This window comes from Cydia pomonella, chromosome 2 (assembly GCF_033807575.1).
Source record: "Cydia pomonella isolate Wapato2018A chromosome 2, ilCydPomo1, whole genome shotgun sequence".
In the NCBI taxonomy this organism is placed as follows: Eukaryota; Metazoa; Arthropoda; class Insecta; order Lepidoptera; family Tortricidae; genus Cydia; species Cydia pomonella.
This window is the reverse complement of record NC_084704.1, coordinates 28,281,386-28,299,686: the sequence shown is the minus strand read 5'-3', so window position 1 is coordinate 28,299,686 and position 18,301 is coordinate 28,281,386. Positions and strand designations below refer to the sequence as shown.

The following is an 18,301-nucleotide window of genomic DNA, read 5'->3' as shown; positions in this document are numbered from 1 at the left end:
TCTGTTTAGGGCGCATTTATTTGGTCAGTTTTAAAAGTAACCTAGTTTATAAAAAACTACGTCGGTGGCAAGCAAGCATATGGCCCGCCTGATGGTAAGCAGCCTATGTACGCCTGCAACTCCAGAGGAGTTACATGCACGTTGCCGACCCTAACACTCCGCGCCCTCGCTGAGTTCTTATAGAAACATGAATATCAATTAAAGCAAAACGTACAGACACAGGTACTGGCAATATTGAATTCATATTTTAAAAAATCATCTAGGTAGGGCCGAAATCCAGAGAGGAAAATGTCAAGAACGTTTGTATGGAAAAATTACCACTAATGTTTCCTCTTCAGTACTACTATACATACTCATCGCTCGGATAGAAAATAAATGCTGAATGAAAGTTAATAATCGATATTTTCTACCGAAGGAAAATACCACAAATCAGCACAGACGTATTTGGGAAAGTAAGGTGAATGCTCAATTGATTTATGATAAATTGCGTGAAAACAGCTGCGTGTGATACGCGAATAATTCATTAGATTTTATTGAAGTTATATCACCGTGACGTGATAGCAATTTACTAAATCACACGTTATACGTATGCATGTTATGTCATGCAAACTCGTTCCGAAATTTTCCATGCAAGCTCTGAGATCTCGAGCTCGAGAATGAATTTAATTCAGTTCGAAGCTGTTGGTCTGTTAGGGGGGAGTGTGCGCGCCAGTACACTGCCAAAGTGTCCGGCAGAATGGGCGCACCGCGCACGCTGCTCTGCCTCGCGCTACTGGCGGCCTGCGCCGGCGGCGGCGCCTCGCCGCAAAATGTGCCCGTACGTGCCGAAAAACAAATTGAACTTTTCGATGGCCTCACCATGCACTTACCGACACCCGAAACCACAAACAGGATTGAGAATGCAATAGTCTCCTTTAAAATGGACACTAAAAGAAGCATACAGGAAGGTGAGTGTAGAAAACTATTTTATTAAAATTCTTTATTTATTTAGTCTTAGTTAAATTAATAAAAGTGTATTTAATGGAACATGCACGTGTCATAAGTTAATGAGATATTTTTTTATTTAAATAAAATCGTGTCGAAAGAATCGTACAAACATATCCTTACATCACATGCAGTCATGTCAAAATTAATGCCAACTAAAATTAAGTGTTCTTTTCATTAGTCATTATTGACTACAACTCCTTCGTAAAGTGAGTCATGTTATTTACCTGCAGATAGGTACAAATCCCGCGAAAGAGGATTGTGTGAACAGCGGGCTTATTTAACACTACGTTAGATTAGAACCCTTTTAACAAAAGTAGGTAAGTAATCTCTTTTTCAGACGATAATGAAAAATATCCTGCATTGTACCTAAAACATCTGATTCGCAATTCATTTGTTTTCCTTTATCAAATTTGTACGACTAGATTAAAACAATGGAAAATAACAGGCTAGGCTACGTTAGGTTATTCTGAAATATTCCTTTTCCCGCTTCAATGTTTAACACTGGTATGCTCTGTGGGTATGCTTCTGTGTATCTGCCTAGTCTTAGTTTCAAAAGCAGAGATGAAAGCAGATTTAATATATTATGTAAGATAGCAGATGTTGGAAGAATTCCAATTTAGGAATTTAATTATCCGACTAGTAGGTAGGAAACGTAGGAAATAATTTAAATGAGTTTTTGAAATCGAATTGCAATTGAATAAAATAGTATTTATATGATAAATACCATTTAATTTAACTCGTCTATTATATTAGATTTATAAGCGCAAAGTGCATGATAATAGATTTTACCGTCACAAAACTTAGTAATAGTTCCCTCCCCAGTTATTTATAGAACCGAAATAAATTAATAACTTCAAATATGCACGTTTTCGCTTCTACCTGCAATCGTTCCCCTAAATTACACTCACAACTAAACTAAGACACGTATAACCATAGTCTACGGTGACTGCTTACCACCAGGCGGCCCGTATGCTTGTCTGCCACCGACGTGAAAAAAAATGCTATTCAGACCAAGAAAAGTTAGCAGCGGTTTTAATAGCCCAGACTTTTATTTTATCTTAAACGTCAAATTTCTATAAAACTATGACGTTTACTTAACACTTGCCCCGCCTGGGCTACCAAAATCGCTGCCAACTTATCTTGGTCTAACTTTACCTATCCGATTACATAAGCTCTACTCGGCTAACTTAATTATGCTGCCATCGCATTATTGGACTCGTCCAATAATATTTTGAGATCATGTTAGAAGAGTAAACACTAAAAGGCCCGTTATAAAGCTTGAAAGTCTACAAAATACTGGATTTGCGGAAAGTCAAGTTTTTCACAATAACGTCCTTTGTAAACCAGCCACGAAATTTGGCCACGAGAAAGTAGAAATTGCCTTTCGAGGCTGACGTGTATAATAATCAGAGCAGCCGTCGCGGCCCGGGCATGCCGCCGTCATTAAATCGATCAACCATCTGCAAAGAAAGTGAAATGCTATGTACATTCCATTTTTTTACAACTGCGTTTTAATAATTATGACACTCATACGATTAGTACACAACTCTTAACACTTTCTTGTTAGGTGTAAAGTGTAAGAGGGCAGGAAATCTGAATATCAAGGCGTCGTTTGTGTTCATGTAATAGGTATGTGGTTTTTATAAATAAATAATAAGAATTACTTTGGTCACCTCAAATTTCGTTTCCTGTAGATACATGTATGGATATCGGTTAAGTAAGTGCATTATTGCACCAACCGAGGGCGCGGGAAGCAGAACATTAAAATTAATATACTTAGATACTATTTATTGACCTATTTTATATATTATACAGGCTGATTTGTGATTCGAGGTATTTCTTCAAGGAGCTAAGTCTACTAGAGTTAATTTTGCAACAAATAAAACCCAAAAACAAATAAAACCGGGGGTCAAAAATAAATGAATATATGTAATTATGTATAGCTGTTAAAATCTACTTCTTTTCTTTAGAAATACCCAATGTTAAGGGTTATAAAGCTTAATTTTTAAACCCGAATAAAGGGGTACTTCTTTATAAGTATTAACCTATGTCATACTATCATCAAGTAATGTCTACAGTTGAGACAATTATTGTTTAAAATCTTTGTGTGACTCATAAATGTCCTTTAAATGATTAACTAATTTTATAGAACATATTAAATATTCATAGAGATTATCAGCGGACCATGCAACATAGCACTCTGAGCATTCTGTGCCCTATATCATGAAAACGGCTACTCGCATGATAAAATGGTTGAAATACAACTTGTAGTTAATTTTATGTTCCTCGATTCCTACCTAGATGAAAACAACAGTGAAGCTATAGAAACTTATATCTGCGAAATACCGATATTTCCGAGGTGAAACTCTTAATTTTTCTGGATCATTTAATAAAGCAATAAATGCTTAAGTTTATTGATAGCGTCCTTGCTTAATTTATATTTCTTACTGTTTCCAGGTCGCGGAAAGCAGAAGAAGTTGATGGAGCGCATCTTGCCAATGTTCATCATGCCATTTATCATCCAGTCCACCATCGTGCCCATGTTTCTCAGCATGCTCAAGTTCATGCTCTTCAAGTCCATGATGGTCGGCAAGGTGGCCTTGGCCCTAATCATTTTCAATGCGTTTAGAAACCACAACACCTTCAAAGGAAGAAAGGAGGAGCAAATGGCAGATGTCCACTACGGCTACCACGGGCAAATGGAGGAATACGGAGCTTATATAAATTGAGGGTACCTACATCAACAAATTTGGGACTTTAAAGAAGCTATTTTTCAGTTGAAAAAAGTCGGTGTGTGTAGAACGACCGCAACATTCAACCACAGAGTACTATTAATTGTTGTTTTTAGTCATGCAATTTACTATTTCAATAGAAACAATTGGTTGAAAATGGTTTGCAAGTAAAATACGTATCTTGCATACAAACAGAGCAGTTAGTTAATGAAAGTAATTAATAATTTTCTAATCGGGATGCTACGAGAATTATGTAGGTACTAATGTGAATGCTGTAGTTATATAAGTTTGACATGAAACAAGGCCAAGATCGACCTGTATTGAATGTATTTTAAAAGGTTTACTCAGAAAACTGTCTAGATACTTTAGAAGGTTTACTCAGAAAACTGTGTAGATACTTTTCATTAAATACCTATCTGTACTTTCAACAAAAGGATGTGGACGAGTACATATATATGTTTGGTATTTGTATTGGCCAATACAAATACCAAATATTATAATGAAAATTACATAAAATGAATAGAGTATTTTGTAACCTGACTATTCGACACACTTGCTCGTAACGTAGAACTTATTTCGCTGCTTATTTTCTTTTTTATTTCTATTTCCTTTTTAGAATCATAACCCTAGTCATTACACACGTGTTTTTTAACAAAAAAGGATTCCAAATATCATTCACCATATGTCACTACCACAAATCTGACGAATTCAACGATACCTCTTATGTCAAAAACCGTCGACCCGTTTGGGCTGTGGGGCGTGAAAAAGAAACATACATACGGTCCTTCTAACGCAGTTGGGTAAAAAGAGATTTTTATGTTACGGAATATAGATTACATTTTTAGGGTTCCGTAGTCAACTAGGAACCCTTATAGTTTCGCCATGTCCGTCTGTCTGTCTGTCTGTCTGTCTGTCCGAGGCTTTGCTCCGTGGTCGTTAGTGCTAGAAAGCTAAAATTTGGCATGGATATATAAATCAATAAAGCCGACTAAGTCGTATAATAAAATCTAAAAATTTAATTTTTTTTAGGGTACCTCCCCTACACGTAAAGTGGGGGTAAAATTTTTTTTTCGCTTCAACCGAGTGTGGGATATTATTCAAAACTACTAGGGGTTTGCAAGAAACATTTTTTGATAAGGTGAATATATTCGGAGATAATCGCTCCGAAAGAAAAAAAAATGTGTCCCCCCCCTCTAACTTTTGAACCATAGGTCCAAAAAATATGAAAAAAAATCGTGGAAGTAGAGCTTAAGAAAGACATTAAATGAAAACTATAGCGGATATGATCAGTTTAGCTGTTTTTGAGTTATCGCAAAAAGTTTTCCCTTCATAGTAAAAAGACTTACTTTAATTAGGTACTGATTATGCAAATTTGCCTATTTGTTTAACTCGGGTGAAAGGTACCGTTTCATCCCTTGGTTAACAATTTACTATACTTTAAGCTCCAGTTTAGCTTATTGTGACGGAAGAGTAACTACGGAACCCTACACTGAGCGTGGCCCGACATGCTCTTGTCCGGTTATTTTATCTTATTTGACTCTTAGGACACTTCAACCTCCAAGATTGGAATCGAAGTTCTGTTTCGGTTCACAATAGATCCCAAGTAAATGCGATTACTGTACAAGTGCGATAATATAATAATACTATCGCACTTGTACACAGCCAGCGGCAGGGTAGGGCGCCGGCAGGCAGTATGATAGATGCAAGTGATGCAACACTGCAGTGCATACTTTTTAACAATTAAAATTGTATTTATATGAAATTTTATTTATTTTCCTCCCAAGTGTGTGGTAAAACGTCGTATGAAACGCGTATGCATTGGTCATTACACACGAGGTGTATTGTACTATTGTATCACGATGTATTTTTATCGAGGCAGTGGTGGCGTACGGGGGAGAGGGATAGCAGAGACAAGAAATTTACAACTTTCGATGATGTAAGATAATAAATTTGTAACTAAATAGAGTCACGTATGCATATTTAGCATTTGGTTTGCTCAAAGAAAACCGCCTCGGGTGCCAACATACGCTACGCCGCCATGATTATCGACATTTATGTAAAGGCTTTAATTAACTATGTCATTATCTCATTAATTATGTAAATAACGTATTTTCTTTGTAAGTATTTCTAAGTATTTATTAATAGCTTAATATAGATCGTTTCTCAGAGCATGTACCTACTGTAGCAGTCGTTAGCCAGTATAGCTATAACTTTCTAAAAATAAAGAAACACATTAGACCCCAGAAATGATGCTGCGTATGACCATTACTATATTATTATAGACTTTGCCATACAGACAAATAGACCACTGTTTTCTGAATTGATTTATTTTATTACTTGTTTATGTTACGTGATAAAAATATTGGAATTAACTATATCTGTACTTTGCTTTGTCTTCACGAGACATTCTAGCTATAAGGTGAAAATAAGTTAGTTTTTTTACGTTTATTATTAAAGGAAATAAGATCGCGTATCGGTTGGTCTGCGTTCCACTTTGCTCAATACAAAAAATGACCGAGAATTAATCTCCATCACTTGAACTCGATTGCTTTGTTGTTTTTTCCCTGAATGCGACTTGCGTGTCGAGTTGGGCAATTCCGCTTAATATACGAAACGTCTTAATTGTATGGATTTATATAGGTATTATACAAAAATAAATGGATGGGTTAGTTCCCTCGAAGATACAAGTCCATCTATTGCGCTTTCGGCCGAGACTTCATAGCGTTTCTCACGCCTACTGTGAGGATATAAATGAATACCTACAAAAACTAGAAAGTTGAAATTTGCACACTTGGTTGCATTTATAAAGTGTACAAGAAATGAGAAGACATTTTTAATAATTCAACCCCTAAGGGGGTTAAAAAGAGGTTGAATGTTTCTATAACGTCCAAGATTTATTTTACTTGAATTATTGAACTTGACTTGTCTAAAATAAAAGAAAAGCAATTTCAGCGTTTCTAGACATTCATCCCCTAGGACGTTAAAAAGGGGATGAAAGTTTGTATGGGGATCAAGTTTTATTTTAAGTTAGGAACTTGAAACTTCGTAATAAAGTATTGTATTAAAACAAAAGTGATTTCATCGTATTTGGAAATTCATTCCCTAAGGGGGTTAAAAAAGGAATGAAAGTTTGTATGGGGATCAAGTTTTATACTAAGTTAGGAACTTGAAACTTCATGATAAGACATTTTCATAAAATACTAGAAAATCTTAAGCGTTTATAAAAATTCATCCCCCGATAGGGTTAAACAAGGGTTGAAAGTTTGTAAGGGGAGCGATTTGAATTGGGACTTGAAATTAGTAGGAAGAAAAAATATTAGAATGTACGAAAAATAATTTTAGAGCTTTTGATAAATCCGGCCCTAATAGAATTAAAAAGGGGTTGAAAGTGTGTTGTTAGTGTGCCCACAACTTCATGTGGATACACATAAACGGCAATAGCATAGCTAGAGTCAAACCAAGATAAGTTAGCAGCGATTTTGATAGCTCGGACGATGCAAGGGCTGTTTTAAACGTCAAACTTCTATGAAGTTATGTCGTTTACTAGACACTTGCACCGTCTGGGCTATCAAAATCGCTGCCAATTTATCTTGGTTTAACTCTAATTACATATAATTATTTTACAGAAGATAACATTTTCATATTAGGTCTACCCAGGCCATTAATAGATTGACAACTTTCAGCCACTTGAATTTCTGTGGCGTTATGAACGTTCATATAAGTCTATTTCGTATAGTCACACGAATGTTTAATTTTCCAATCCACTTGTTAAGCAAACTACATCCAATCATTTCCGAAAAGTGACGGGGAAAATCTATTCATGGCATTTTGTATTTATACTTCTTGATACGTCTTATTGTTGTACATACATAGATAAGTTTAATTTATTGTTATTTATAAAAAATAAAATAAAAAATAAACAATTTTCTTTTATTAAAGCGTACACAATCTATTTTCCAAAGATTAAAGTGCTCTCTACACAGTTGATAAGCAAGGTCCCGGCCAAGTACTTTCCCACCTAATCTCTATTATTTTTATACTACGTCGGTGGCAAACAAGCATACCGCCCGCCTGATAGTAAGCAGTCTCCGTAGCCAGAATATGCCATTATGTTGTTTTTGCCTCAGACACTACGTGGACGTGCTGTAAAAAGCCAGAGCTCAACGAGGGTGCGGAGTGTTAGGATCGGCAACGCGCATGCATGCATGTCGGCTCTAGAGTTGCGGGCGTACATAGGCTACGGAGACTGCTTACCATCAGGCGGGCCGTATGCTTATTTGCCACCGACGTAGTATAAACCAAAAAAAGGGCCAATTTCATCCACACTCCCCGATGTCGGGCCTGAAAATCGATTTCCGTTTCACGGAATATCAGCACATTGTTAAAAATATTCGAAATGTAATAAAATGGTTCATATGCAAAAATATCCAACATTGAACATTTTAGGCAATAAGAGACAAAAAAAATTACATGTCAAATATTACAAAAGATGTGCTAATATTTGGTAAAACGGAAAAATACTCTTTCTAGGGCCCTACGTCGGGCCTGACATCGGGCGATAACGAGTGTAGGTGTAATTGGCTCTTTATGGGCCACACACTTCCCGATATTGGGCCCGAAACCAGTCCTAATGTCGGGCCTGTTAATCGTTTTCCGTTTCACAGAAATTCAGCAAATCGTTAAACAATATTTGAAATGTAAAAAAATGGTTCATATACAAAAATATTTAACATTGAACATTTTTGGCAATTAGAGATAAAGAATTTTTTACATGTCAATGTCAAATACTGTAAAGATATGCTGATATTTGATGAAACGGAAAAATCTCTTCCTCGGTCCCGACGTCGGGCCCAATATCGGGCCCCTTTGCATAAAGTGCCTATTACATCCATACTTTATCAGGCCTGATATCAGGGGGCCTACCGCGAAAACCGAAATTCGCAAATTGCGGGGTTCTTTCTCTTTTACTCTTACTAACACGTAATTAGAGTGACAGAGAAAAATGCCCGCAATTGACGAACTTCGATTTTCGCGGTTATAGCCCAGATTTAGGGCCGGATAATAGTACATTACGATACAAGTGCGAAAAATAGGAGATTCGAAACGAGTGGCGATAAATTAAAACACTTCCGAAGGATCCTGGAAGATCCTAGGCTAAACTATTTGGATTATTATAGTCAAACAAGTTTTTCAGTAGAAAAAAAAATATGGGAGGACAACCCTTCGCACCTACATTTTTTAAATTTGTCACTTTTTTTCCTAACTTGACAGACTATATTTATAAATCGAAAAGTTGATATACATCAGGAGACCTACCGCAAAAATCGAAGTTCGTCAATTGCGGGCATTTTTCTCAGTCACTCTAATTACGTCTTAGTGAGAGTAAAAGAGAAAGATCCCCGCAATTTGCGAATTTCGATTTTCCCGGTAGGCCCCCAGGGCTACAACCGCGAAAATCGAAGTTCGTCAATTGCGGGCATTTTTCTGTCACTCTAATTACGTCTTAGTGAAAGTAAAAGAGAAAGATCCCCGCAATTTGTAAATTCGGTTTTCGCGGTAGGCCCACAGCACATCGTTAACAATATTTGAAGTATAAAAAATACTTTGTCTCTAATTACCAAAAATGTTCAATGTTTGGTAGTTTTGCATATGAACCATTTTATTAAATTTCAAATATTCTAAACGATGTGCTGATAGATATATGTGGTGAAACGGAAAAATATTATTTTTAGGGCCCGAAATCGGGTCCTGCTAAAGTGTGGATGTAATTGGCCCTTAACATTGCATACGTCACATTCGGTTAAAATGTCAAAAATGTCATTGTTGTCAGAGTTGAGAATTTAGTTTTGCTGGGTTTTACATGGGTTTTACCCTTTTTATCTTTAGGGTTTACCTAAAGAGATAATAATAAAAACGTTTCTTAAATTCCACAAACCTCTTTAATTACTGTTGTTTAAACGTTAAAAGTACTGTGTAGTGCGTTCAGCACTATTCGAAAAGTGGTGTGCTAAAGTTTTAAAAATAAAGTAGTGTTTTGTTAAGGGTCATGTTGGCAAATACAGAAATTCGAAATTTAAAAGAGGGCACCCTCGATACGATAGTAAAAATTTTGCATATTGTAGAAGACGATTGGAAGAAATTCATGGGTTTTATACCCATGGACCCTCAGAAGGAAAACTCCGATCGTAAATACAATAGTGAGCACATAAGGTGAGTCACGAACTGAAAAATGGAAATAGAAATCGTAAATAAAACTTAAAATGGTCTTTCGCTTAACACTTCAAGTAGTTGGTGGTATTTGGCAAATAAAAAAATTGTAGAGTGGTCCTCATCGCTAAAAGGTTAAGAACCACTGTTCTAATGTGTACCTTTCGCTTTTGAACTTTTTGTTTGCAGATTGATTGAGGAGCATTCCAGTGTTGTTAATGAAAAATGTGCCAAAATTTTGTTTGATGAATGGGGGACCTCTGGCCAAATCAGGCCCACACTGAAGACTGTGCAACAAATAGCATTGAAAGCAGAGATGATTCGACTTGCGGATGAAATAGCTGACATTTTGGGAGGTAATACATATGTAATAAATATATTTTTCATGATTGTTTTACTTCTGAAAGTGACAAAGGCACAACAAGTTTACAGGCTGATTTGTAATTCAATGTATTCCTTTAACTCTTTAATGGACAAGACTAAAAGTCCTCGTCCTCATCCAGTATAAGAAAAAAAAATACAAATAAGATGATGTTACAGGCTGGTGTTTTTTGACACTTTTACCCTATCAAGGGAGCTAAAACTATGGTTAATTTGCAAAAAATGAGATCCTATTAACCATGAGTCCAAAATAAATGGTTTTCAAGATATTGAGCCTTTCAGATCCTTTTTCTCAAACTTTGTGACTTGTAGTAAAATGAATTTTAACCCCTTAATGCATGTATTAAAAATATTTCTTATATAATAGAGTTGAATATTATAACTGCCATATACGGTTGCATATGCAGTCAAGGGTTAATCATTTTTTATTTTCTACTTAGTCATCATAAGTTCTGTCACAAAGGTTTTGACTGATAAACATTGTAGCTATGATTTGAAAGCTCGTTTTATACTCATTCATTCATTCAATCAAATCAAAACAATATAATTATTTTAAAAATAAGATATTTTTTTACTTTGGGATTGTCACATTAATAGCACAGGTACAATTGTTTATTTGTGTGAACCTACTTTATTAGAATGTTATTTTATTACCAGCATTTAGTTCTCTGACAAGTCTGTACTTCAGCTAATACCCTTCAAACTTAGGGTACTTATCCTTAACATGCTTAGTTTTGACTGCCATCCAGCAAGTATGTTTGGTAAAACATGTTCAGTTGCAATTTTGGCAGTCCAATATACAAATTATATATCTAAAGAAAGTTAAGACCTTGAAGAGGCCGCACATTTTTTGCATTTTTTTATTAGGTACTTTTTTTCGAAAATTTCACTTTTATTAGGTACTTTCAATTTTGTATGGAGTTATGGTTCTTCTCCTAGTGAGTATTATATTCTTTGCTATGAAGCCAATTGTTAGATATTAAGTATGGAGTGTGGAATTAGGAGGAGTGGCATCTCTTCGGGTAGAGCTGTTGCAAAAGTGTCCAGCTGTCAGGTATAAATAATAGTTCCAAATCTCTCCAGAGTAGCGCTAGAGTAGCTAAGAACCTAGGCGTTATTGACGGAGTGAATTGCGCTGTCTATGATTTGATTTTTTTGTTCAAGTACGCTAGGTACCACCACCAGGTAGGCGCCACCTATTTAAAGTTTTTTGATGACACTTTTTGGTACATGGAGATTTCGTTCCTTATCTCCACCTTCCGTAGATATTAAGGATATCTCGAACGATCTTTTAGTTTTATTTGGTTAAGTGTTTGACAAGTGACAGATAGTATTGTTGCGGTTTTGGTAGAATGTGACATTGACAGTTAGAGTACGACTCTTTCTCTTTTACTCCCACTAAGACGTAATTAGAGGGACAGAGAAAAATGCCCGCAATTGACGAACTTCGATTTTCCCGGTAATGGCCCAGTTTCAGGGCTATTGATATGTTGCTAACAGAATTTTAACGTCACTCTTTGTAAATAGGCTCAGAAAATTAATGTTATTATTTTGTGCACATTTCTAAAATAAAAAATAAACATTTATTTATTTAAACCTTATTTCACAAAGTACAGAAATGCAAAGTCCCGAAAAGAAACCTTGAAAGCTTTTCCTACAAATTTAATATCTACATACACACTTCCAAATGATTGATAGCCAAGTATAAGGATGTGGTTAAAATCCCTCTACTTTGAGGGGAATAAATTTACACTGGCAACCCATTTTTGTATATATGTGTGTGTCGCTGAGTGTAAGACACGAGCGTCGCACGCACACATCGATCGTGTTTCGGCTTAACTTTTGGCAGATTAGCCTTATGAGGACTAACTGTCTATGTGTGATAGGTCAGTGTATTTAATGTATTTATGTTGTTTCCTAGTTTGTCCTATACATATAGGGTTGCTACATATGTATCCGGAAACAAGAAAACAAACAAACGTACACGGCTGAAAATGGTTTTATTGTTTTTCAGTATTCCCCTTGATGATCTATGCACTTTTGCATTCGTGTGAACCAATTTTTGAAGCACTTCTGCCACTCCGCCTGAGGTACCTCCATAACGTGTTGTTTGAATGCGTCGACAGCATCTTCAGCGGTCGAAAATCGTTGACCGCGTAATTTATTTTTTATATTGGGAAATAAATAAAAATCATTGGGTGCCAAGTCAGGGCTGTACGGCGGATGACCCGTTAATTCCACATTTTGACCTTCCAAAAATAGAGTTGTTTCGCGTGACGTATGACAGCTGGCATTGTCATGATGAAGAATGATTCTTCGTCGCTGGTTAGTTTTACGAATTTGTTCAATCAATCAATCATTTATTATTTCGTCATCATAGGTATAAAATACATTTAGTACAGGTGATAGGGTGTTTTTCATGTAGCAACTATGATGTACCTTTCCGGCGTACGACATTTTAAAACATAACTACCCAAATAAATTAATTTACAATTAAAATACATGTTACAAACAGAAAAAAAAGCAAATAAATAAAAAAAAATGTCAATAAACCTTACATACTACACCTACAATTACTAATAAGAATGTACAGCCAGTTTAATATTAAATTACATTTAGGAATAATATAACAAATTCGATGTCACTATATTTATATACTACTATCACATAGAAAATCTTGAACATTATAGTAACATTTTTCCAAAAGAAATTTGCGCAACAACCTTTTAAATTTCTTCGAGCCAGTACTTTTGAAGTCAGAAGGCAGTTTATTATATAGCCTTGGGCCCATTGTCACAATACTGTTGAGCATAAGGCTAGTTTGACACGTTTCTAGGTGCACACCAGGGTTTCTAGGACGCAGATTGAAATCTTGTGGTGGCTCTCTCCTTTGGAACAGATCAGGGTTAGAGTTAACAAATACGCAGCACTCATATATGTAGAGAGATGGCAATGTTAATATACTTAACGTTTTAAAAAGAGTCTGGTGACTTTCCACGCGTTGTAATCCGCATATTGCTCTTATACATCTCTTTTGCGCTAGGAATAATACATTCTTATATGTTGAGTTGCCCCAAAATATTATACCATATCTTAAGGTGGATGCAACAAAACCATGATAGGCTGTTAGTACAGTACTACGATCGGCTGTCTTCCTTAATCGATATAGAGCATAGGAAAACTTAAATATTTTTTTGCATACTTCTGTGCAGTGTGACTCCCACGACATATTATGATTTATGTGGATTCCTAAAAACTTTTGTGTTAGGGTTTTGTTAATAGTGTGTCCCTCGTATTTAATTCTTATGTCTGGAACTGTTTTCCTTTGAGTAAATTGCATGAATTTCGTTTTCTCCAAATTAATTTTTAAATTATTATCAACAAGCCATTGTATAATATTATAAATAGTTGTGTTAATGTCAAGTTCAAAGTCACAGTCTTGATCATGTTTTATAAATACCGTGCTGTCGTCTGCGAAAAGTATCAAATACTTCCGGTAAGCAAATGGTCGTGTACCAATCTGAATTAACCGTTTTACGGTTTTCTAGTGGCACTGTAGCTACATGGCCATTAATACCGAAGAAGCAGGCCACCATTTGTTTCAATGTACCTACTTTTTGCACGAGTAACTTTCGTAGGGTTCGGCTCATTTTGAAACACCCATACCGTTGATTGTTGCTTCGTTTCGGGATCGTATGCATAGATCCAGGATTCGTCACCTGTATAGATGTTATAAACGGCCTTTGAGTCACCACGGTTATATTTTTTTAACATTTTATTGCACCATTCGACGCGAGCATCTTTTTGCTCCTAGTTAAGTTGTGCGGTATCGAACGCGAACAATTTTTTTTTACAGCTAAATGATCATGTAATATGCTATTAATGCTAGTTATAGAAATACCCAGAGTCGCCTCTATCTCGCGGTGCGTAACATGTTGGTCGTCCATTATAAGTTTTCGCACAGCCTCAATATTTTGTGGTACAACGACCGATTTCGGGCGACCTGCCTTAACTTCTTCCGTAAGCCTACTACGTCCACGATTGAACTCACTAAACCAGTGATACCTACACAGTAGTTTTAGATGGAGCTTCATCACCAAAAGTTGAAGTTAGTTGATCTATGCACTGTTGTTGCGTTAAACCACGCCGAAAATCATAATAAATCATAGCACGAATATTTTCAAGAGTGAGTTCCATTCTTGCAGCGAGATGACATTTAAAACCCGTCAAAAACAAAACACTAGCGTTAATAAGAAAGAAAAAATATACCGGCCAGTACTTAAAAAAGTCCAAATTTTACCATGGAGGTCAAATATACTATTTAAGAAGACTGTAATCCCGGTTTCCGGATATATAAATAGCAGCCCTCGTAACAGAATTATTTAATATTTATTGCACAATAGGTACATGATTATACAAATAGAGCTTTTCATGGCTTAAGGCATGCTTTACCATTCAACCAAGGGCTAGACCAGAAAAATCAAGAAGGTGCAATGTCTTTTAAAGTAAATGAAGCTTAATTGTGAATTAAATGAAAATCATCATAACATCTCATTCTGTCTCAAATCATCTCAGCTCAGAAATAAAGGTCTCATCAGAAGATCAGTCCTGGAAGTTGCCAGTATCATGCTGAGATGAGACCATTTTGTGGCACTTTCTTTTCCCTATGTTTTTCTGTTGTTTAATATTACCTCTAATGTGTTTGTGCTTCCGAATAAGTCATTTCTATTCTATTCTATTAACGCTTCCAGAACCTCATCCCCCGCGACCAACAAAAGGACCAGGAGCTCCTGTAACTGAAAACATCTCACTATTATTGAATGAGAGCAGCTCAGAAATAAGGGACACAACTGCACAAATGAAATCTGAAAATAATGAAACTAATAATGACGTACAAGGACAGAGTACTGAACAAGTATATAACATACCTAACTTTAAATTAATAGCAAAGTCTATTGGCAGTGATGAGTCTTATAAACAAAAATCCAACAATCAACAGTTTAGTGAACAATTGAATGATCACCAACAACCCCATCTCCAACCAGCTAATCTCCAGCCTTCGAGTCGTCTATTGGATTATCAATCTGAATATCAGCAATTTCAGACTTCTGTGCCAAATATTCCTATATTTCAAGGAACAACTGAAGGTCTGACCCTGAGTAGTAAAATAGATTCATCAATCCTTCAAGATCCAGAGTTGACACACTTTGATTATGAGGAATTACAAACTGCCACAAATCATTTTTCTGATATTTGTAAAATAGGATCTGGTGGGTTTGGGATTGTATTCAAAGCTCCTCATCCCAGACACGGCATGCTGGCCGTCAAGAAAACTCACAACCAGCCCAACCAAGCAGAAGTAATGAGAACATTTAATTCCGAAGTACGGTATCTTTCGCAGTTTCGCCACATTAACATAGTTCCAATATTGGGATTCTCTAAAAATGGACCTGTGCCTTGTATTGTTTGCGAATTCATTGAAGGTGGTTCTTTGATTGAGAAAATAGCTGAAAAAGTGTTAAATGAGAGGCAGAGGATAGCTATCATGCAGGGAACGGCGGAGGGGCTCCGCTACCTACACAGTAACCGAACTGACCATCCTAACGCACCATCAGCAACAGACCCAAGCGCACAAAATGTCTCCAGAATTAACTTTGTCCATGGTGACGTCAAAAGCGCAAACATTTTGCTTACAAAAGACTTTGTCCCCAAGGTTTGTGTTGAACTACATAACTTTATCCGCTTATATGTTGATGCAAACTAATGCTTTCATGCCAATAGTACATAAAGTCTCGACAATGTACATAAAATCGAGCTTAAAAATAATACAAATATAATTTTAAACGTTTGGTTTTATGACCTTGTTGTACTTACATATAAAGAATACATAGTTGATTATGTATTATTTATTAGACCAATTTTCATTCCATGTAGAACTAATCATAGCATTTGTCAGTAACAAATATTTTCTGATCTTACATTCTCGCTTTACTAAATTATGTTTAAATTCTTTCTCGAGAATAAGTAGCCTAATTTCACCAACTTATGTACTTATATCCTATAGTGGCGCAGTTGGCAGACGTATATACCGATACATATTATTAGTTTTTGTATGTTTTGCACTTGAATTTCATATTTTTGATTGAATAAGCGATTGTGGAACTCAAGCTTTTACAAAAATGTTACCTTATGATTAGTTGTTCTACCTGCCTGTAAGTGAAAGTTTGAGAGCAGTTTCGATAATTATTGTTATGTCGATTAAGTTTTTTTTTGTATTTGTTAATCAATAATATACTACGTTTATCGATAATAATATACTTTGTTCCAACCGAGTGCTCCACGACACTCGCACACTTTTTTTTATAATAGACTATACTCCAGTAATTAGATAAATATGTTGTTTTATTTTTATGTTAATCAATGGGCGGGTCCACACAGAGCGAGCGAGAGAGCACGTACGCGCGAGGCAATTTCCTCACGCACCAACCGGCCAGTGTAGACGTGACTCGGACGAGGCGGCACGTGCGTTTTCCTCGCCCGAGCGCGCCGCCTCGGCCGAGGCACGTCTGCACTGGCCGGTTTGTGGGTGAGGAAATTGCCTCGCGAGTATGCTCGCTCTGTGTGGACCCGGCTAATACCGATTAAAAACAAAATGTTTTTGTTACAGCTCTGTGACTTCGGCCTAACGAAATCATACGAGGAAACATTCGTCGTGCCAACAACATTCGGAACTCAAGTTTACATGGCGCCCGAGGCGATGCATGGCAGCGTCACTCCAAAATCAGACATATTTAGCTACGGAATCGTCCTACTAGAACTCTTAACTGGCCTTAAACCTCTTGTCTTAACAGGCAATACAAAAATAGACATTAAGACTTACATTTATGAGAGTACGAGTTGTGGTAAAAGTATTCATGAATTTCTGGACCAGTCAACTCAATGGACAAAGGCCGAAGATATCTTTACGTTAGTTAAGAAATGTTTAGAGAATAACAGGCATGACCGGCCGACTAGTGAAGCTATATGTAATATATTGAATGCCTTCAATGACAATTGAGGTGCTATCCATCTGTGGGAAAGGACTAGGAACCTAGGACCTGTATATTGAGTCTATATTTATCTTGATAGTCACTTATTATTTATTATTAAGGCCTTTTGGGTTCAAGCTAATTTGGCTGTCAATGTCAATAGGTAATACTAACGGTATGAAATGTCCAATGTAAAGTAAACCTTAAATGGCTCAACAATTAAAGTCTGTGACAGTACAGAAACTCAAAACATAATTTGTTTATGCATAAAAACGCATTTAATGCGAAACTGAAATTGAAAAAACCCTAATTAAAGAGTTATATTATAACCCCAACAAGGTTAACGCTCTGCGTTGGAAGGTGTGATGGCAGTCGCTTTCGTAAAATCTAGTGCCTACGCCAAATCTTGGGATTAGTTGTCAAGCGGAGCCCAGGCTCCTATGAGCCGTGGCAAAATGCCGGGACAACGCGAGGAAGAAGAAGAGTTATATTATACCTACATATTTCAATATTAAAATGTTTATACTCGTATATGTACCTATAGGTAATTAAAATGTTTATATATGTACCTATAGGTAAGTTTGAGAGAGAAATATGAACCTACAGGTAATAGCAAATAATTCTATTATAATAAGGTTTGTTAAGTTGATAATAAATTGTGATTTAGAATAAATGTTTGAATACCTACTTTTTAGATTCCCAGACCTACTTCGTTCAACAGGAAATTAGAACAGTGCTAGAGAAAAAAGTGACGAACTTAGATCTGACTCATACTTTACTTTGTGCAGTAAATATTTTTAGGTAATAGCTGCCAGCTACCGCTCTTTGCCTGCGTAGGTATGGTGCCCAAAAGCTTTGGTTTATGAAACGTCCACTGCTGCACTTATACAGCGTACAGCCAGTGTATGATTTGTTTCTCCAACGGTTGTTTGCGATCTTGACCAGACAGAACACCTTGTTGGTGGC

At 36.3% G+C, this 18,301-nt stretch overlaps 2 protein-coding genes across 3 annotated transcripts; both read left to right on the top strand.

The window, feature by feature from the left end:
- Positions 1-663: 663 nt before the first annotated feature.
- On the top strand, positions 664-5,966 carry LOC133534830 (uncharacterized). 2 transcript variants are annotated; one of them, XR_009802087.1, is made up of 3 exons: positions 664-947; positions 3,445-4,057; positions 4,092-5,966. XR_009802087.1 is itself a non-coding variant. In XM_061874119.1 (2 exons), the coding sequence occupies exons 1-2, from the start codon at positions 737-739 to the stop codon at positions 3,714-3,716; spliced, it is 483 nt and encodes a 160-aa protein (XP_061730103.1). In that variant the 5' UTR covers positions 664-736; the 3' UTR covers positions 3,717-5,966. The 2 variants fall into 2 exon arrangements, 1 of the variants encoding a protein (XP_061730103.1); XM_061874119.1 differs by having other exon boundaries at positions 3,445-5,966.
- A 3,586-nt stretch (positions 5,967-9,552) lies between these two features.
- LOC133534822 (interleukin-1 receptor-associated kinase 4-like) lies at positions 9,553-17,741 on the top strand. The gene is made up of 4 exons (XM_061874109.1): positions 9,553-9,929; positions 10,116-10,282; positions 15,059-16,020; positions 16,975-17,741. Exons 1-4 carry the CDS (start codon positions 9,766-9,768, stop codon positions 17,362-17,364), a joined length of 1,683 nt encoding a protein of 560 aa, XP_061730093.1. The 5' UTR covers positions 9,553-9,765; the 3' UTR covers positions 17,365-17,741.
- The last annotated feature ends 560 nt before the right edge of the window (positions 17,742-18,301 follow it).

Coding starts and splice junctions, on each gene's coding strand:
- LOC133534822 (XM_061874109.1), top strand. CDS start 9,766: ATGTTGGCAAATACAGAAATTCGAAATTTAAAAGAGGGCACCCTCGAT. Junction 10,283..15,058: donor AATAGCTGACATTTTGGGAG/GTAATACATATG, acceptor TAACGCTTCCAG/AACCTCATCCCCCGCGACCA. Junction 16,021..16,974: donor CAAAAGACTTTGTCCCCAAG/GTTTGTGTTGAA, acceptor TTTTTGTTACAG/CTCTGTGACTTCGGCCTAAC.
- LOC133534830 (XM_061874119.1), top strand. CDS start 737: ATGGGCGCACCGCGCACGCTGCTCTGCCTCGCGCTACTGGCGGCCTGC. Junction 948..3,444: donor TAAAAGAAGCATACAGGAAG/GTGAGTGTAGAA, acceptor TACTGTTTCCAG/GTCGCGGAAAGCAGAAGAAG.